Here is a 21,801-nt window from a genome sequence, read left to right as displayed (position 1 = left end):
AACTTGCCAGCAGACATAAACGTTATTTCGTGGTTCAGACAAATTGCTGATCTTAGTTGTTCTGGGAGAAAACTTTTCATGGCACAGAGCAGTCTCCACACCATACAGTCAAACATCACGCTTCCTGGCTAGTAAAACATGAAACCATCTGATCTCTTCTTATCAGCATCACCTTAATAGGGTTGTGAAACCCTCTTTATAAGGGCAAGCACCATTTATACCTTTCAGATCCTTCCTATGTACTCCTTCCAAGCAAGCTTTATTTTGAGAGGAAAGACATGTATTGTGTCTTTTGAATAAGTGAATCAGAGGTGTGCTCTGTCACTTTACAGAGAACCATCTCAGATTTTTCCCCCTTCATTTTGTGGGAAACTATCACAGAAGTATGAAGAGGAGGGATAAAGCCAGAGCAGGCAAGAGCAGGAGCAGGGAAGTGGTAACACCCCCCGCCTCACTTGCAACTACTGACCAAGTCATTTGAGTTTTGCATTTTCGTTCTTCTGAACAGCATATTCTGAACAGGCTGGGTTTTTTTGGGTTGTTTTTTTTTTTATGTTACCATCTGGCCAAGCGAAGGTCACGTGGGCGACCGAGCAATATGCTAAATCAGAGAGAATGCTAACAGCTTCAGTCTGCTGATTATCAGCAAGCCCTTGCAGCTTCTGGAGTTCCATGTAAGGGTTAGGAATACAATAGCTTACTGCTTCGTCTCAATGCAATTATTAAAATAAAAACTTCAGTCTGCTGATTATCAGCAAGCCCTTGCAGCTTCTGGAGTTCCATGTAAGGGTTAGGAATACAATAGCTTACTGCTTCGTCTCAACGCAATTATTAAAAAATATATATATTAACATATCCTCTGTTCACTTCAATTGTGTGCTTTCAGAAAGGGATCTGGAAGGAAGAAGAACCAAACTGTTCACCTGTCCTCATTATACTGATGCTGGATGATATTATTAAAGAGATCACTGAAGACAACCTCTCTAATATTTGATTTACATGAGCAATCAGGGGCTTATATTTGCTCTGTCTATTGAGGTAGGCTTGTGCAAATGCTTTATTTATTTGTTCAGAAGAATATACTAATAACTTCTGAAGAAACAACAAGCTTAAGACGAACAGGAAAATTCCTACGGGTCTTAGAGAACCTTTCCCAAAAGTCTGTGTGCTTTGGCCCAGAAAAAGAGTAAAAGTGATGGTAACAAAATAAGGACCCCAAATCTGGGAGCAAGACTTCACAGTTTTGTATTTGCACGCATCAGCAGAGGTCATTCGATCAAATGCCCTATTACAGATCAAATAGATTTGTTGAGTGTCGGGCTGTCTTGATCCAACTAAGCCAAGTGATGCGGTTATTTTCTTTAACATGGAAAAATCTTTACAGTGCATTGTGTATAACTATTCCCTGTCTATCAAACAATACCTGGTCTTGACATTTGGGACAGATCCACATGCCCTTGGGAATGGTTTTCAGAGGCGGGTCCAGACAGTCCAGGTGATAAACACGTGAACATGTGTCACACATCAGCAACTGCCCACTTTTTCTGCAAACACTGCAAAAATCCTCATGGATATCGCCCTATAAAATTGAGGGGAAGGGGTGTGGGTGAGAAAAAGAGAGAGAGAGAAGGCAAAAAGTGAACTTTGACCTTTGACATCTACATCCTAGTTGAATGCAAAGTTTACAGCACAAACTAAGGGGATTCCCAAATGGCCAAACCCCTTTTTTAGGACACGAAACAGGAAAACCAGGCAGGATGTCAGAAACAACGACATCTCTTCTCCCAAACACTCCCTCTGTCCTCCCAAGGCAAAATGTTAGAGCAAACACTTCTTACCATAGCTTCTTTTAACAACTGCTTAGCCTGCCTTCTTCAAGATTCCCCCTTTACCCTGTTTGGTTTTTTTTTTTGCCTAAAGGGATGAGCTACCCACTTTCTTAACCCTTCTCATTTCTGGATGTAAGCACAATTCCACTTTGGGAATGCTGATGAGGCTGTCTCTTACCGGTAACGGTACGTAAGAAACCCCAATTGAATGACTTAAAAGAACACTGTCAGATATTTAGGTCACCTTTAAAAATGAAACTGGAAGGAAAAGCTGTTGTGCTTGTAAATGAAAAAGAACAGAATGAATTATGTTCTGAGACAATTCCTTTTACTTCACTTCACCTCAAATTGCACCAAAAAAGCTGTGACTCAAAATTTTCTCATTCTCTATAGAGAGCGGTTTCTGTTTCATCACTAACACAGGCTGAGAGCCAGGACGAGGGAATACCAAGAGAGATTTTCTAACCGAGGGGTTTTTTGAAGAAAGAATTGAAACTACTACCAGTAGCATCTCCTAAGAAAACCAGGTTTAGTTACCACTGCATCACCATCAGAGATTTCTACAGCCATTAATTTCCCAGAAAGGTAGGTCTGATTTTTGTCACTTTTTCTTCTCTCTCTCTCCTCCTGTTCCTCCCATCTCATGCTTATGGGGGTGGTGGTGGTGTTTCTGTTTGGTTTTCTTTGGGTTTTGGATAGTTGAACAAAGAGGCATGAAAGACAGACGGCTCAGCATCCAGAGAGGGGTAGAGGGACACCCCAGCCCTCTCCTCTCACCACCTATGGGCTCTCCTACCAACTTGACCTATTCAAGGTTCCACCTGGAGTCTGAAAGAGGCACTTCTCACCAACTTCAGTCAAAGTTTCACACGCACCAGATCTGCAAGATGGTGATCTGAAGGTGTGTGTGTGTGTGTATACACTCCCCCTGTATGAAATACCAACGGGTGCAAGGTTTTCCCTTTGACCCTCACAGTCTTTTCACGTGCGTGAATTAAGTCCTCTCAATTTGGAGGGAGAGCAGACTTGGCTGTGCACTCACACGTGAAGTTGCCAGGCAAGAAAAATGACACTAATCTCTACTATGGATAAAATATTAAACATATTAGAAGAAGGACACGCAAGCAATCCGCTCAGGTTTCTTCTCCCTGTCTCTGCTGCTGATGAGGCCTTTCCTCAAAGGGAAGGCGATTCTTCTCTTAACACCCAAGGTTAGCACTGATGTCACGTTGTGCAAAGGATCAATCTTTAGTGAATTTTCAGTGCCACGTTTTGGTTCCCTAAGTCTCAGGGATCACTGAGAGCTGGGTTATGGTATTATTCCATCCTTTAACACCAAAGAGCTCCTCAGTGTTAAGTGAAGAATTAAACGAGTGACTTTTCATGCCTCTTGTGTAGTGTTGTGTGTAACCAGGTTGGGAAGAACTTCTTTTCCTTTGTCACATATTCTGCAAGCACAAGGAAAAGAAGGCAGGCAGGACACGTCATATAAGCTAAAACAAAATCCTCTGTCACCTAAGGGAAAATTAAAGAGGGAAATTCTCATATTTTAGAAGAAAATTCTCATTCTTGAGAACTACATGTCTCAAGGTGCTTTGGGTGCCACAGACTACATGATGGCACTGGTGACTGGCTCAGGTGCAAAACTATTGTGTGTGTGTGTGTTGAAAACCCAACCTGTTTTGTGTAATACCCTGCGGAAAGAGACCTACGCAAGAGACACATGCAGTTGCTTCTTGAGGGGGAGACGTTTAGAAATTTAGGCCCAGAACCTTCTAAATTCAACTGAACCCTGCAAAACCTGAAGTGACACAGCTGGTCAGCGTGCAGTGCGGCTGAAGGCATTGAGATGACAACACAGACACACAAAATCCACAGTGTTATTTTGGGTAATGCAAAAATTCAGGGCATTTCCTCAGAACTCATAACCAGCCTTACCAAAATCCCAGCCACTGTTTGATTCCAAAGAAATGCCCCAGGTTTTACGGGCAGTTAATAAATATATGCATAAGGGGGGGGGGGCTGGATGTGATGTTGTGACATGCACCCCACTGATCTCAGCTTCTGGGCCAGCTCCGTGAAGGCTACAGGCAGCCAATTTAGGCTAATGCAGAGCTCACTCAGGCTGCTCTAACACATGCTACAGGCTGAACAGACCGAAGAATCATTTCAGAACAGAGACCGTAAGAGGTGATTTAACGTCACTTTTTGCTCTACTTCCTCCACACCAAGAGGCCAGGAAAATAAATGAAACCTTTTTGGACAGCTAACAGTTTTCTTTATAAAGTATCTAGAGCAGCAGGGCCTGGCTTTAGGCAACAGAACTGAATAATACAGTATCAAATCAGAAGTACGTGTAGTTTCTGTGTTTGAATGTGTAATACCTATATTTATATCTAAACCTATATTTATATCTAAACATCAACAGGAATTGTTCATGACCATATAAATATATCTATATTTATGATAATATATCTATATATCATAATGTATGATGTAATTGAATTAAGTTATCAGAAGCAATAATAATTCCAGAATAATAATTCTGGAATTTCCTAACTGTTATGGACTTGACATTGCAATCTGAGTGTTCACTAATGCTCCTCTCAATTGAAATGCTGTTTTGATATAAAAGGTTTACTAATTAAAAGGCATTTTGTGACCACAGACTTGAACCATCACTAGAATAGAGATTTTTGCACTACTCTTACTGCTGAGTAATTGACTGTCAAAGGCAATTGCTATCTTCCAGGTGAATATGCTACTACTGCGTAAGGGAGAATCACACATAACCAAGTGGTTCACAGCCAAAAAGGAAAAAAAAAAAAAAAGAGAGGAAAAAAAGGGGAGTTTTGCTCAATCCTACCTACTGCATTCCTTCCTTCCTTTTCTGAGCTTTTATTCCTACCTTCTACCCCTCCATCCTCATCACCAATCCCATCTCAAGTTCCTGCTTCATCCTCCCTCCAAACTTTATCCCTTTCATTCAGAGTGACAACTCAGGAGAAAGGCAAGAAGGACCTTCTCAGCAAATTAATGCAAAAAAATAGTTTGAATATGGGCAAAACTGCAGTTTTCTTCCATATCTGTGTGAGGAAATGCTCAATTGTTTTAACTGAGACTTCTGAAATAGCCTTTTACTTAGGCATGCACTTGTCGTGGTTTCATTTTTAAGTCCCTGAAATGCAAAAAACCTAATCTTCCTCTTTGTCTTAATCTCCAACATGGCTTGTACTGTTGGTGTTTAAATATACAGTACTTTTCCAGCATTATACAGCACTTTCCTAGCCAAGGATGCTAAAGGTTTTTGCAAGTATTGCTAAGTTCTTAAGACTCAGATGGGAAAAGGAAACACCATGCTGAATGGATAAATGGGGGAAACCTAGTCACAAAAAAGGGATGTGACAGCACAAGCTTATACAGCAATTTTATGAGAACATATTCACAGGACTACCTTCCAGCTCATGACAGCAATGGGAAACCATTCCTCTCTTTATAATTAACAAGTAAGAATTATAACATGTAATGACAGAAGAACAGATTTACTTCCTTCCTGATATTTTTCTGTCTGAAGGCTCAAATTTTGTTTGTCTTTTAATTAAAAGACTATTTTTATGAGTAACTTTGAAATATATTTTCTGGTTTTTAATGTATTTTATTTTATATGGAATTCAATACCAAATATTTCTGACAAGTTTACCGAATCAGCCGGAATGATAGCGAATATGCATTGAATGGGACTTTGGGATAAAATTGTTTCAAAAAATTAAACCCACAAAATGTTGGTGCTGTACAAACTAAAGGACTTGTCTGGTAACATGATACAGGAGATTTTTATCTGATTCTCAAGGGGAAAGAGTGTTACTGGGCTATATTATAAGGTTCTCAGGTAAGAGAGAATGTTAATTATCTGCTGTGTAAATCTTCCATCGTCTCCTTTAAAATACTTTTCATTGATTAATGAATATTAAAGCAATCCAGAACTTAGGCCTAGATAATATCCAAAATTCAGAAAATTCAGGCCATTAAGAACTAGATTTGGATGCTACAGAAATTCACAATTCCTGACCTAGCTTGCTGCCACCAGGCACTGCAGAACACAGGGCAACAACTCATGATGCTGTTTTGAGAGCTCTTAGACAGCAGGAAAAGACTCGGCCGTATACACATACAAGTCAGAGGTGGAAAAGACCCCCACCACATTATCCAGTCTTTCTCTTGGAGCCAATGTAAAAAAATAAAAAATAAAAGTGCTCTCCAGCACGTTTTCTCGTTGTTTGTACTGCTTGCTTTCAAAAGGCCCCAGAGATGGAGCTGCTCTACCTTCCCCCTGAGGGGCTGTTCCACCGCCGCGTCCATTTGACCGTCAGGAAAGGGGTTTTACAGTCAAGTGCTATTCTGCTCTCAGAAGTGACTGTATAAAAGAGAACCTTTTAATTTCACATACGTACTCCCTGGGTATCGGAATTGCATCTATTTATTTCAGTGACTCAGACACACTAGTACTATTTCTATTCCTGTCACCTCTGCAGAACAAAAAATCCAGTTCAGAGGCAAGAAGTTGGCTTCTATTTCCTCCCGAATGTGGCCAGGAGAGTCGGTGTCTCAGTCTATGTATTTACAATGATGCAACTGCATAGATGAAAATAAAGCAACCCTTCTCTTTCTTAAAGCCCATTTTAAACGGTCACACCTCAATTATATGTGATAACATGTTTTTTAACAAAAGGAGGGTGGGGGAAGAGGCTGCTCTGACTCAGACTGCAGAAGGAGTTTGCAGCACCAGTATGAAGAAATAAGCAAACACCATTTTTATTTTTTTTTAAAACTGTGCCCAGTAAGTAGTAGTCATTAAAAGGCAAGCACTTTACTGGCAGTACACTTACAACTGAGATTTTTTGAGCAATGAATTGTTTCACCCCTCCTGAAGAGTCACAGTACACTTTCACACAAATCATAGCTTCCAGTCCCTTTGTTATGTCATTTTGGACCTACACAGTGACTCAGTCCAATTCTTCCTACACTATTTATCTTTTAAAGCTTATACGAGACCTTTAATTTGTTTTTTTGCAAGAAATAGAAAGAATGCAATGAACTGGCTAGTTCTCAGCAACTGAAAAAAGGTTGTGCTTTGAGTAGCAAATCTTATCTTTGAATTAACTTAAAACAAGGACACTCGGTTTTTCATAAATTGTAAGAAAACGACCAGATTTCACTCAAGACAGATTTTGTGATCTGACTGCAGGGGTGAGGTATTTAGCTATGCCAGGACACCAGAACTGTCATAACCAGTGCTGTGAACTCTGGTCTGGGTTCTCCTGAGTGATCCAAGAGGTTTCCTTCCTTCTCTCCTTTCAGAAACACACCGACCTTTTGTTATTATGGCCTGTAAGTAATACTTTTCATTCTCCCCTTCCCCCCCTTTTCATGGATGACAGCCTCAATTCAGTCAGACAAGATCTCAGGCACCGCACAAAGGAAATGAGCTCATCTAGCACGCCTGGTGCCTCCAGAGCTTTCAACCCACTGAAGGAGCTACGAATAAAACCTCCCAGGATAAGAACATGGGTGCAGGAGGAAAAAGGAAGGGTGTTAAAAGAAAGCTGGACCGGTTCACTGCACCGAATCAGGCCAAACGACGAGTGAGCCTAAAGAAACAAAGTCTGCTGTGATTTTTGCCCTCATGGATGCTTTCTGCGTATCTTTCTAAAAAGTAATCCCCTCCCCAAGAGTTACTTACGTCTGTGGAGCTGGGGCTAGGCAGGGACACAGGCTGAACAGCTGCGGGGAAAGTAAATGTGGTCTCTGTCTTTTCATTTTCGGGGGAGTCAGGATAACTGGATAGAGGGGATGTGGGGGTCAAAGCCCCGAACCCCAGCACCGTGTTGTATTTAGGTGGACGACCTACATGTTAACAACAGGGAACACAAAAAAAAAAAAAAAAAAAAAAAAAAAAAAAAAGGAAAAATGATCTTACATACCTTTGGCCAGTGGTCCTCATTGGCTAGCGTGAAAAAGGAAATGATGTAGCACAGAGAGGAAGTTAATATTAAAGTTACAAGTGGAAGGACAGAAGCAAAGATTTAAACATTTTTTAGGAAATCTTTTAAGTAGATTTTGCAAGGAAAGAACATTTAAAAGATGTATTTCAGAAGGAAATAGAAATAAGCTCTGTAGAGGGTCGAAGAATCGCTCCCACAAAAGCAGCGTGGGGACACTTGCCACTCCTTCGAAATGCGTCTATTCAGTTTTTAGGGAAAACATGTTGGCATCAAAGCTGGAGAGAAGCTACAATAACTACTATTAAATCCTTTCTACCGTTATCCCACACCTTCCTATCTTTCTAGTGCCAGCACAAATCTACACAAAGGTTAAGCCCTTTATCAGAGGCCAACACTCACCAGCCCCCACCTCTTCTTCCCCTTTTTTTAAACCCACTCACCCACAGATCAGCACTTTCTACCCTACTGGTATGTTTTTTTTTAAAATTAGGCTACCTCAAGAACAGGTCCTTTTGTCTGATCCATAGCACCAGCACTACCAGTTGTAACCTATCACTGGTCTTCCCTCTGTAACTCTCCTCAAATTCTGTGTTCTTTCTTAGACTTTCTCAGTCAAGTCTGTTTGATTATGCACAACTCCTATACGCTCCTTTAGACTTGCAGAAGTGCAAAATGTCTTGGTACCAATTTTCATTAAATTAAGTATGCAAAGCAAGAAGGCAAAAAAACAGTATGTAACCATCATTTCTGCCCCCCCTTCTCCACGATAATTTATGGATATGTAAACATAAGGGAGTTAGGGTCTAGAAATAATTCCCCAGATCTTATGTTTACAAATTGTCAGTCTATAGCTATTGACAGGCAAAACCTCACATTTAAGGTCTGGATATATTCCAGAACTAAGAATGTCCTTGGAAACGGATTTCTGATAGTGATGTCCATGGCTGAAATTTCTGACATGCTCAGCACCATCTAGAATTAAACTCGAGCTCTCAAGGGCACATGCTTGCATAAGCTTTTCACCTGATATATTGCTATACTCCATCACAAAACAACTGTATACATCCAAATCTTTTGTCAACTGAAAATGTGTGCTACTAATTCGGTGCTGATGCAAGGCAGAGGCTCACAACAGGGTGTGAGGGGAAAAAAAAAAGAAAGTATAATAGCAGTCAGTGTGCAAAAACAGGCTAAGAGAGTGTCAAGTACAAAAGCATGCAATTGTTTTCATTGATACAGTACTTGTTCACAATGAGTTATAAAACAGAATTAAGAAATCATTACTAGCAGAAGGAACATTTACTTATCCACAAAGTAAATGCAAAAAACTCTCTCTCTCTCTCTAATCTCCATCATATAATTTTAAAAAATATGTTTAATGTTATTAGAAGATGGCAGTAGAGGCAGGTGTGTTTATTTAGAATCAGCATAGCTGCAGAGGTGTCAGCTTTGCCACATTGCCTGCTGGACTGAAGACATGTATCAAGGAGAGCACATATCAAATGAATATTTGACCTTGTAGCCAAACCCCAAAGATAATGGAACTGGTCAGTGATAGGCAGGACTGTGGTTTTTTTTAATCTCATCGATTAATTTTTTTTTTAGACAGCAAACTCAGGGGTAGAGAAGGCATTAAAAGTCTTTAAAGACTGAAAAAAATCATCAAAAATCAGGGAAAGAACGTGTGCGGCTGATGCCAAGCACAAAAAATGGTATCATGTTCTCTCCTATGCTGTTCTGACCCATCTGTTTCGCCATAATCTAAGTCTTAAAATTTCACCTGTTCTACAGAGGGATTTCTACTGGATAATACCACATACCTATATGAAAAATCACCTCTCCTTTTAGGATAAGTGGCGCTCTGGTTGCAGAAAAGTGCTCAGTATGAGCACGATAGCCTTTCTTGCCCGAGATAAACTCTTTTGAAGGACCCAGCTCTACTCACAGTGGGGAATGAGGCTTTTGTCACGCTAAGTTTCCTCTCCTATTCAGGGAACAGACACTTTTTCCATAACCACCTTCCTCTTGACAGTAACAATACTATTTAGTTATTAACAAGAGGATCCTGACAGCAGCTTTATACCACTAAACGATGTTCAAACATCTCACCTTTCACTTTCCTATTGTATTTTTATTTTTTTTTTGAGAGTGAAACTGAAACGAAACTTTGAGCTGCCTAATAAAACCTATTTTGCTAATCCCTAGAAGTCATGATCTTTGTCTACCACGAAAATTTACTGGACAAATGAAGTACTGCAGAGTCCTCCTTTCCTTTGCTCTTCGTATCAACAAAGGGGATTGCAAAGACACGATGGAGGAAGAGGGATAGAGCAGGGAGACAGGTCTAAGTGTACCTCACCTCTTTTACGTGTCCCGGGATGCATTGTGCTGTTCAGGTACGTGACCGCGTTCTTCTTGCGCTGCAGGGAAGAACAGAACAATTTTTGTTGGTGAACATTTTTGGCAACGACTACGTGCAACAGCTGAGTGTTTTAATAAGTGAGATTACTGGCTGCTCTGTTTCCCAAAGCGCTGCTTCAGAAAAGTTAGCTTCTTTACACTGCTTCTGACATCTGGACTGCTTCGGGCTGATGCACAAGCTGAACTCACGGTAAGACTAACACACACTGCCATTTAACATCAGCTTTACATAGCAGAAGGCAGAAAAAGTATTAGAAGAACATCCCAATGTGTTTATTATTTAAAAATCCGACGGCCACATCGTTGCAATGGCCTTTAAAATGACAAGTGATAGCTTACCCGTCTAGTTAGAACTGAGATAGCTTAGGAGGTATTAACGTGGCACAAAGACACAGAAATTCATAATGAAAATATGAGCTTCCCCCAGCAAAAAAAAAAATATTAATACCTCAGGCTCAAAAACGGCTCCGCTGTACACTGGATTTGCTGTTGTTCTTCTTTTCCTCTCTTGTCGCTTACTTTGGATTTCTTGTAAAACAAAGCATTCAGGTTAGAGAACAGGTCTCAGAAATTACATAAAGTCCTCAGAATTCCTCAGTTTGCATGTGATGAGAGCTGTGATGCTTTCTACAGAACAGCAGTCACGCTGAATATAGGCAATTTTGTTATACTTGTGATTTCTGAAGGTTTGAAAACTAAGAGCTGACAAGGAATACAAACACAGTGCCCAACTAACTAATGAACTGACTGCCATCTTCTCACCAAGTACTTCACAACATTTTAAACTCATCATCAATGTAACGTTGAAAACTAAGAGCTGACAAGGAATACAAAGACAGTGCCCAACTAATTAATGAACTGACTGCCATCTTCTCGCCAAGTACTCCACTATGAAGACATTTTAAACTCATCATCAATGGAACCGGGATCTAAAACAAAAAGCCTCTAGTAACCTTGTTAAAACTTAAAATAAATACCCTACAGAAATATGCAAGCTATTGAAATATTAGCCTGTGAGCACTGTCTAGGATTAATGAGTTTATATTATAAAACCTATTATAATCTACTAATTAATTCACTACAGATTACAGTCCCATGAAAGCATGAAATAAATGAAAAATCTGGATGCGGGTTACAGTGAAATTACCCCTTCTGTAACTTTGCAGATACAGGGGGTGTCCAGAAAGCAATGGGATTGTCACACATTTCTTTCCTACCATCAAAGCATACACTTTCTTCCCAATCACTGATCTCAGCTGCATAAGCTGAGATCTTTGTTTCAAGGTAGTAAGAGGAAAAAGAAGTATGCACAACAAACTAAGTTAGATCAAGAGTACAGACATCCCAAATGTGCTTTTGTACAAGAAAATACTATATTTAATACAGACATATTTTGGACCTGTTCTTCCAATTCAGTATGGCCATGAAAGAGGGACCTCAAGAACCAATTTAAGACATTTTTCCTACCTTCCAGATGGTCATGAGTAACTAGTCCCAGAGACACCATGAAGGCAAGTTTCTGTGAGGGGGGAGACAAAAAGATCATGGTAAGTCCAACCGTTAGGATGAGCTATGTCACTTAGGCCCTTAACAGGCAGGTGATAGGTAACTAATAAACAAAAATGTTATTACTAATACTTTGCTTCTATAAATCACTTTTTATTCATATATGTCAAACTGCTTTGCAGAGGATGTACAATAGTCCCATTTTCTAGATGGAAACCTAGGCTGAGATAGAGGGAAATGCCAATTGCTCATGATCACAGAGTTGGCAGAGCTGGGACAAAGAAAGCAGTTTCTTTACTTCCAGTCCAGCACTGAACCAACTATGTGACTGGCTCTTAAAAAATACCAAGACAGGTCAATTGCCAGCAAAATATTGCTAGCTGAAGATCATTCTCCATATATTTTGAACTACAAAGAGCAACTCTGGTTTACATTTGCCATTCGATAAGGGGTATGGTTTTCTTAAAGGATTCTAATTTTAACGCAGGAAGTGCACAGACATGTAAAAATCAGAGTTTGTACTGACAACAGCTAATGCTCACACAGTGGCCAGTCTGAATCCATCTACAAAAAAAAATGTAATAGAGCATTTAGCTGTAATCAGTTCCAAAGCTCTGCATGGCAGAAAGGCTTTAAGAAATAGCCATTCTGGCCCCTCTTTCCCCCCAAAACTGGAATAATACCCAGGTAGAATGTGAATGCAACTCTTTCCATCCTGCTCACCAGAGCAGAAATATTTTGTAAAGCAAAATAAAGACATTTCTCCAGCATTAAAAATAACTCCAGAAGTCTAAAACCTCAAAGGAATGGAAATCAACACTGTAATCTAAGCCTCCTGGTTGAAGGAAGTAATTCACAAAAGACTCAGGAGTCAAACACACTCCAGGACTGAAAAATGAAATGCATTATATATATTTAGATTTCTTATTCTGTAGCCTTATCAGCCACTGCTGTCCAACAGGAATGTATGGAATGTTAAAGTTAAGGAATCTTGAGGGAATAGAGGGGGAAAAATGTTTTCTAAAGGATAGAGTGTTTCTTTTTTTTTCTTAAAAGAAAGCTCTGGGTGTGTTCTGATACCTGTGGATTTTCTTCTCGTTTTGGCTTCGGTGCAGCAGGTGGAGTTACTGTACGACTTTCTGTTTGCTTCTCTTCTGCTTCCACGTGTGGTTTAATAGTCTGAAAAGAAACAGTATTTCTCTCATTCAGTGATAAAAATTACCTTTTTCACTTCACCACGTGTGGTTTAATAGTCTGAAAAGAAACCGTATTTCTCTCATTCAGTATTAAAAATTACTTTTTTTCACTTCGACTACTAAAGCAAAACAAATACTTTTGCAGACACAGGAGAAAAAGTTTAAGGCTGGCAGTATACTAACAAAGACTTCATTGAGGAATCTGATGGGAGATGAATGTTAAAAAAAGTGTTTTCCTTTAACAAAGGATGAAACAGCTTTACCACTATTCCATTAACCCACGCAGCTGCACAAACAATAAAAGTCATCTTAAGAGTTAACTCCATTAGAGAAAACACTAGACAGTGTAGGAACACTAACAGTCACTTTAAGAAAAAGCATCCCATGGAAGACTTCCATGTAGAAACTATTCTGCGTGGCACATAATTCTTCACTTCAGTCTTCATATTTCATAGAATTATGAATGGCTCAAAAAATGTCTCTCTGACTCCTATGATCTCAGATGTTTCTGAAGCTTTTTTTTTCTTTTCTGAAATCATAATCCTTCTGCAATAAACCCTGCACAACAATCTGCAGCCCGTGGCATAGCTGCTGAGGCTACAAACGGAGTGAGGTGAGCTACAGAGAGACAAGCTTTTCCCCTTTATTATATGGAGAAAATATACAGAAAAATCCATGTATTATTTATTAAACCACCGCCATTCTTCTACGTGATCTTCAATAGTTGAATTGCCAGTAATTATTCAAAGAGCAAACGAATATTGCTGACATCAAAAGGAATAGGCATCAAAAGTGTAGTATTGTAGAAGTAGGACTTCAAACCCTACGAAAAGGGCAGGCATTGCTGAACAACTTGTGGAACAGCCCTGAGGTAGGCAAGAACCTACGCATGAGAATTCATAAGCAGAACTGAGCATGAGCATATCTTTCATGCACATGGTTTTCACAGTCTCCATAGGTGACTTCAAAAGCAGAAGGGAACTTCAAGGCACATTAGTCTATGAAAGGGTTATAAATTAAACATACACTACAATTGCTTAAATAAATTACAGAAATATCTCCCCTTTATTATATGGAGAAAATATACAGAAAAATCCATGTATTATTTATTAAACCACCGCCATTCTTCTACGTGATCTTCAATAGTTGAATTGCCAGTAATTATTCAAAGAGCAAACGAATATTGCTGACATCAAAAGGAATAGGCATCAAAAGTGTAGTATTGTAGAAGTAGGACTTCAAACCCTACGAAAAGGGCAGGCATTGCTGAACAACTTGTGGAACAGCCCTGAGGTAGGCAAGAACCTACGCATGAGAATTCATAAGCAGAACTGAGCATGAGCATATCTTTCATGCACATGGTTTTCACAGTCTCCATAGGTGACTTCAAAAGCAGAAGGTAACTTCAAGGCACATTAGTCTATGAAAGGGTTATAAATTAAACATACACTACAATTAGTCATATAAATTACAGAAATATTGTATGTTATAGATAATGTATTATATAGTACACAATATTATACTAACATATACTATACGAAGGAGTTAGAAGTGAAACAGAAGATAGCTTTGCTTAAACTGAATGGCAAGGACTCTCAGTTGCAACACACACTGACTAAAGCCATGTTTTATTTTATAGAAGTCTTTTCTGAAGAGAGACTTTAAACCTAAACATCTAGACTTCTATGTTTCTGAGGGTCTCCTTTCCATTCAATCAATCCAATTTAGTCACAGGGAACTATCAGTCTTCAGAAGCTCAGCGAGACTGCTTGGCCTCCAATCAGAAGACTGCAAGATCAAGGACAAAATGGGATACACTTATCATATCAAATACCGCTATGATTTTGGGTAATTTTTGCCTTTCACGTAGCCACTCTTTGAAAAACAGAAACACAGAAAATATTTTTCCAGTGTTTCTTAAAGGCTTGATACGAACATGGACTTCAGTTTGTACTTGGTCTCCAAGATGCTACTAACTGGCTTATAAACTGCTGAAATTAAGACAGTAGGGGGAGCATAAAAACACTGAAGCATGAGAAAAAGATTCCAACGGGCCATATTAAAGAAAACGGTAACTTTTGCTCCAAGAGTTGCAAGTCACTCCATAATTTGTCCTTTTGTTGGAACACGAGTATTTCCAGTACCCACTGCAAATTCCTCCACGGTTGTCATCCTCTCCAAACCATCCCAGAAAAGCAATAAACCCAGTAGGCTTTCTGATCTGTACCTGTTTTTCAATGTTTGGTTTGCTGATCTGTACAGTCTGAGGTCCAGCCAGCCTGGTACCCGGTGCTGCTATCACGATGCTGGTGAGCTGTGCCATAGGGAAAGTTTTGGCTATGGTTGCTGTCTGCCCGTTAACGACGCGAACAGGGTGTATGGAGTTCTGAGAGTTGGGTAAAGAGGTGGGTGTGAACTTTGTTGTCAACATCACAGGCCTCTGAATAAGCTGAGGAGCTGCAAGCATTGGAGGAGGTGCTGGGGCAATAGGAATGTTATTTTGGGCGACTGGTTTAGGTCGAACCTACAGAATAAAAAAAGAAAGAAAAAAAAAAAAAGAGAGATTTGTATATTAGTATTTCAGATGAACTTTTTACTAAGTCTTTCAATGCAGCCTGTGTAATCTGCAGAAGGCTGCTCGATTTTTTCCTAGAATGTAATTTTTAGCATAGTGCCCTAAGTACGCTGTGAGAAGAAAAAGCCACATTTTCAAACATACTTGCATAATACCCATCCATAAAATTTGCATAGGCAATCACTGCCCCTGAAATGGTATTTGGATGCACAGATACTGACATTGCATGTTTATTGCCAAGTGCCTTATTGATGCAAATAGGATCAAACATGATCATCATATGCAGATTTCATCATCACAGACTCCTGCAGGTTGGAAGGCAGCTCAGTAGATCTCTTAATTTGACCTCCTGCTCAGAGCAGAGCCAACACTAAATGCAGACCATGCTCCTAAGGGCTTTTGTACATACAGGTCTTGTAGAACTCCAAGGATGGAGCTTCCACAACATCTCTGGGAAGCCTCTTCCACTCCTAATTGTCCTTAAAGAGAGAATTGTTTCCTTATACGCAGTCTAAACCTTCCCCGTTCCAGTTTATGATCATTGTCTGTAATTCTCCTGCCAAACCCCTGTCTCCATCTTCTTGTTAATTTCCTTATTGACACTGGAAATAAAGGCTGTTCTCAGGGTGCCCCCAGACCCTCTTCTCCAATCTGAAGAAGCCCAGATCCCTCTGTGTCCCCTGCCAGGTCATATATTCCTGTCCCCCAGCTATCTTAGTGGCCTTTCTCCCCTGGATTCATTCAAATTTATCAACTTCCTTCTGGTACCAGGGCGGGCAAAACTGGACACTGCACCTCCCCAGTCTGTACCTATGCAGAGGCTTAGTCCATTCCAGGTGCAAGACTCTGCCTTTTTCTGTGCTGAAGCTCAAGAGATCCCTGCTGGCCCATTCCTCTGTCCTGCCTAGGGCCCTCTCAATGTCAGCACTGCCCTCAAGACCATTGACTGCACCCTTACACGTGGCATCATCCACAAACCAAGGTGGATTGAGGACAAACTGTGTCCTCCACCAGGTCATCAATAAAGACTGACAAAAATGATGTTAATAGGAAGTACCTCCAATCTATACTATAATTAAGTTCCTTCTCCCATTGCTTGTTCTCTGTAACACTCACCTGTGGAAGAAAATTTGGACGAGGAGTAAGTCTGGGAGGAGGGATGAACTGCGGCACTTTTATGGGCTGAGGCGTAGCCTGAACCTGCTATGAGAAGGTTAAGAGTTCAGTAAGAGGAAAATAACTTGGAAGCTGTTCACCAAAATCAACATCCTGAATGTATTTTCAGACCTGCTGTCCCCGGTTTTCCACTCTGTAAATAATCTTTCACAGCAACAGGTTCCTCATTAGAGATGTATTGAAGACAGACCTAATCTTACTTTCCAGTTCCTACACACCTTGCTTCACAAACTGAAGGTATCTTTCCTTTTAGTTTGACTGTACCAACTACTGTGCTCTGCAATCTAAAACCATTTCATCTGAAGACAATGAAAACTCCTATTTGTTTTAATAGTTAAAAATCAGTGGGATTGGGCTGCCACATGATTAACCTCTGAATAGGTTACCCTGAGTCCCCTCTGAAATTAATGTCCATGTGAGTTTCCACCCCTCTGTATTTCTCTCCACCCACCTAAGACTGCAACTGACTTCAAAAAGGTCTTGTACTGATTAATTAATGCTTGGGAAAATATTTTGAGATTTTTGATGAAACTTGCTACAGAAACATAAAACATGGACTACTATTAAAACAGAAACACCTCTCCAAATGGTTGTCATCCTCTCCAAACCATCCCAGAAAAGCAATAAACCCAGTAGGCTTTCTGATCTGTACCTGTTTTTCAATGTTTGGTTTGCTGATCTGTACAGTCTGAGGTCCAGCCAGCCTGGTACCCGGTGCTGCTATCACGATGCTGGTGAGCTGTGCCATAGGGAAAGTTTTGGCTATGGTTGCTGTCTGCCCGTTAACGACGCGAACAGGGTGTATGGAGTTCTGAGAGTTGGGTAAAGAGGTGGGTGTGAACTTTGTTGTCAACATCACAGGCCTCTGAATAAGCTGAGGAGCTGCAAGCATTGGAGGAGGTGCTGGGGCAATAGGAATGTTATTTTGGGCGACTGGTTTAGGTCGAACCTACAGAATAAAAAAAGAAAGAAAAAAAAAAAAAGAGAGATTTGTATATTAGTATTTCAGATGAACTTTTTACTAAGTCTTTCAATGCAGCCTGTGTAATCTGCAGAAGGCTGCTCGATTTTTTCCTAGAATGTAATTTTTAGCATAGTGCCCTAAGTACGCTGTGAGAAGAAAAAGCCACATTTTCAAACATACTTGCATAATACCCATCCATAAAATTTGCATAGGCAATCACTGCCCCTGAAATGGTATTTGGATGCACAGATACTGACATTGCATGTTTATTGCCAAGTGCCTTATTGATGCAAATAGGATCAAACATGATCATCATATGCAGATTTCATCATCACAGACTCCTGCAGGTTGGAAGGCAGCTCAGTAGATCTCTTAATTTGACCTCCTGCTCAGAGCAGAGCCAACACTAAATGCAGACCATGCTCCTAAGGGCTTTTGTACATACAGGTCTTGTAGAACTCCAAGGATGGAGCTTCCACAACATCTCTGGGAAGCCTCTTCCACTCCTAATTGTCCTTAAAGAGAGAATTGTTTCCTTATACGCAGTCTAAACCTTCCCCGTTCCAGTTTATGATCATTGTCTGTAATTCTCCTGCCAAACCCCTGTCTCCATCTTCTTGTTAATTTCCTTATTGACACTGGAAATAAAGGCTGTTCTCAGGGTGCCCCCAGACCCTCTTCTCCAATCTGAAGAAGCCCAGATCCCTCTGTGTCCCCTGCCAGGTCATATATTCCTGTCCCCCAGCTATCTTAGTGGCCTTTCTCCCCTGGATTCATTCAAATTTATCAACTTCCTTCTGGTACCAGGGCGGGCAAAACTGGACACTGCACCTCCCCAGTCTGTACCTATGCAGAGGCTTAGTCCATTCCAGGTGCAAGACTCTGCCTTTTTCTGTGCTGAAGCTCAAGAGATCCCTGCTGGCCCATTCCTCTGTCCTGCCTAGGGCCCTCTCAATGTCAGCACTGCCCTCAAGACCATTGACTGCACCCTTACACGTGGCATCATCCACAAACCAAGGTGGATTGAGGACAAACTGTGTCCTCCACCAGGTCATCAATAAAGACTGACAAAAATGATGTTAATAGGAAGTACCTCCAATCTATACTATAATTAAGTTCCTTCTCCCATTGCTTGTTCTCTGTAACACTCACCTGTGGAAGAAAATTTGGACGAGGAGTAAGTCTGGGAGGAGGGATGAACTGCGGCACTTTTATGGGCTGAGGCGTAGCCTGAACCTGCTATGAGAAGGTTAAGAGTTCAGTAAGAGGAAAATAACTTGGAAGCTGTTCACCAAAATCAACATCCTGAATGTATTTTCAGACCTGCTGTCCCCGGTTTTCCACTCTGTAAATAATCTTTCACAGCAACAGGTTCCTCATTAGAGATGTATTGAAGACAGACCTAATCTTACTTTCCAGTTCCTACACACCTTGCTTCACAAACTGAAGGTATCTTTCCTTTTAGTTTGACTGTACCAACTACTGTGCTCTGCAATCTAAAACCATTTCATCTGAAGACAATGAAAACTCCTATTTGTTTTAATAGTTAAAAATCAGTGGGATTGGGCTGCCACATGATTAACCTCTGAATAGGTTACCCTGAGTCCCCTCTGAAATTAATGTCCATGTGAGTTTCCACCCCTCTGTATTTCTCTCCACCCACCTAAGACTGCAACTGACTTCAAAAAGGTCTTGTACTGATTAATTAATGCTTGGGAAAATATTTTGAGATTTTTGATGAAACTTGCTACAGAAACATAAAACATGGACTACTATTAAAACAGAAACACCTCTCCAAATCTAAGTGAGTTATTCAGTAAAGAAATGAAGCACAGACAAAAAGGACAGATGAGGGTGGAAGGGATGAGATGAGAACAGGAGAAAAACTCCACTCAAATACCCTTCTCTATTCTGATTGCAAACATATACCTCATTAGGAAATAAAATTACTCCCATTTGCATTATTAAAATAATAAAGATAAGTCGGATTTATGTTTAGTGCAGCCTTAGCCTTTACTCCAGAAGTAAAATTTCCCTGTCACGATGCTATACAATGCCTGGTTTCCTGACCAAGAAGCCTATATAATGCAATTCTAAAGTGTTGCTTCTTTTATTTCTAGGTGGCTAACTATTCTGGTAAAGACTGTGTGATGTAATCAAAGCACTTTCCAAAATATATGCTTGAAGAAACAGGATCTGTGTACGTGTATGAAAAAGTAGTGAGTGAAGACATGGACGTGGGCAAAGTTAAGTGATGTGTCAAACACCAGAGACTTTATCATGCAAAGGGAAGGAGAGAGATTGACTCTAAGAGGAAAACCCAAACTGAGCAAATGAAGAAAGTCTGACGTCTCCTTTATCAAAGGAAAGAGTAGGAATTCTGCAGAACACAGCCACAAAGATTAGGTAGGGGCGAAACAATCATTACTTCCCCAGGACTAACAATTACTAACAGGGGAAACTTTACACAGAGGTGATGATAGTACTCAATTCTGTAAGTGAAAACAGTAATAACAACCCATGTAGACAGTAAATGCTTTTCTCTTAGATTATTATTTTAACAATGTCAACTAGTGAAGACCCACAACATGTCCCTCCTATCCTCCTTTCTGTGCGAAAACCTGACCGTTTCCTTATTTTCTTCCCAACAGCCCTCTCGGAAACTAAACCCCCACAACTCTGCAGGGCAACCAGGTGAAACGCTTACCAAAGTTACTGTGTTTTTTGCCACTATTTGGACTGCCTCAGCTCCTGGCCCAGTGACCTTATTTGTCGTCTGGAGGTTGACTGGTGCACTCTGCGCATCAGTGCTGAGGACTGCTTTCTGATTGTTGTTGATAGCAGTAACCATGGCAATGGTAGGTCTCTGACCCACCACAGAGGCAGGCATGGTCGCAGTTGCTGCTTTCAAGACGAGAGGTAGTGTCTTAGTGGTGATCATAGAAGCTGTAGTTACAGTTTTCTAAGGGAAACAGAAAATACACTGTAAGAGACAGAGACACTTTGCATCAGACAGGACGTGGGCTGGTTAGTCAGAAACAATAGACAGTAAAGAGAAAGAAAAAAGGCAGCTCTGGGTCTACCTACCTACTGTTCAGCAAGCACATTATCTTACACCTCTGAAAACTGACTAGCTAGAAAGGATTCTCATTTTTGAGACACCTGTTGGGTCTATTTTAATCATCTGCAGCATTACAGATCGATTAAAAACAAATTCCCAAGAAAACAACAATCAAGTCTTAGTAGTGGCATACATTTGTCGTCTGGAGGTTGACTGGTGCACTCTGCGCATCAGTGCTGAGGACTGCTTTCTGATTGTTGTTGATAGCAGTAACCATGGCAATGGTAGGTCTCTGACCCACCACAGAGGCAGGCATGGTCGCAGTTGCTGCTTTCAAGACGAGAGGTAGTGTCTTAGTGGTGATCATAGAAGCTGTAGTTACAGTTTTCTAAGGGAAACAGAAAATACACTGTAAGAGACAGAGACACTTTGCATCAGACAGGACGTGGGCTGGTTAGTCAGAAACAATAGACAGTAAAGAGAAAGAAAAAAGGCAGCTCTGGGTCTACCTACCTACTGTTCAGCAAGCACATTATCTTACACCTCTGAAAACTGACTAGCTAGGACGTGGGCTGGTTAGTCAGAAACAATAGACAGTAAGAGAAAGAAAAAAGGCAGCTCTGGGTCTACCTACCTACTGTTCAGCAAGCACATTATCTTACGCCTCTGAAAACTGAATATCGAGAAAGGATTCTCATTTTTGAGACACCTGTTGGGCCTATTTTAATCATCTGCAGCATTACAGATCGATTCAAAACAAATTCCCAAGAAAGCGACAATCAAATGTTAGTAGTGGCATAGGCATTTTTGGATCTTTTGGCTTCATACTACTTCTAAACATGTACTTTCAAAATCAAACCTATAAGGTGGAGGTTTAAGAAACACACTAGCAAACCAGCTTCTCGCCAATTAACACTGAAATTTTCAAACGGAAACTTTATTTACAGAGATCCTCACAATCAGAGGAAGAGGGGAAAAAACATTCATAAATTGGTTTCTTTAAGAACAAAAATGTATTTTGATTTTGAGTATCCCAAATTTCAGTTTTAGCCATAGATACAGTTATTTAGC

At 40.4% G+C, this 21,801-nt stretch overlaps 1 protein-coding gene across 1 annotated transcript in view; it reads right to left on the bottom strand.

Moving 5' to 3' along the window:
• PHF21A (PHD finger protein 21A) overlaps positions 1–21,801 on the bottom strand; it is a 148,726-nt gene that overhangs the window by 4,347 nt on the left and 122,578 nt on the right. The window contains exons 7-15 of the mRNA XM_014950322.1: positions 20,377–20,631; positions 18,822–18,905; positions 17,358–17,654; positions 12,839–12,937; positions 11,720–11,771; positions 10,701–10,780; positions 10,191–10,251; positions 7,570–7,733; positions 1,424–1,579 (exon numbers count right to left, since the gene is read on the bottom strand). Of these exons, the coding sequence (XP_014805808.1) occupies positions 1,424–1,579; positions 7,570–7,733; positions 10,191–10,251; positions 10,701–10,780; positions 11,720–11,771; positions 12,839–12,937; positions 17,358–17,654; positions 18,822–18,905; positions 20,377–20,631 (1,248 nt within the window). The remainder of the gene's footprint in view (positions 1–1,423; positions 1,580–7,569; positions 7,734–10,190; positions 10,252–10,700; positions 10,781–11,719; positions 11,772–12,838; positions 12,938–17,357; positions 17,655–18,821; positions 18,906–20,376; positions 20,632–21,801) is intronic.

This window comes from Calidris pugnax, unplaced genomic scaffold (genome assembly GCF_001431845.1).
Source record: "Calidris pugnax isolate Ruff unplaced genomic scaffold, ASM143184v1 scaffold68, whole genome shotgun sequence".
In the NCBI taxonomy this organism is placed as follows: Eukaryota; Metazoa; Chordata; class Aves; order Charadriiformes; family Scolopacidae; genus Calidris; species Calidris pugnax.
The sequence above is the reverse complement of the archived record's forward strand: the minus strand, read 5'-3'. Positions and strand labels throughout refer to the sequence as shown.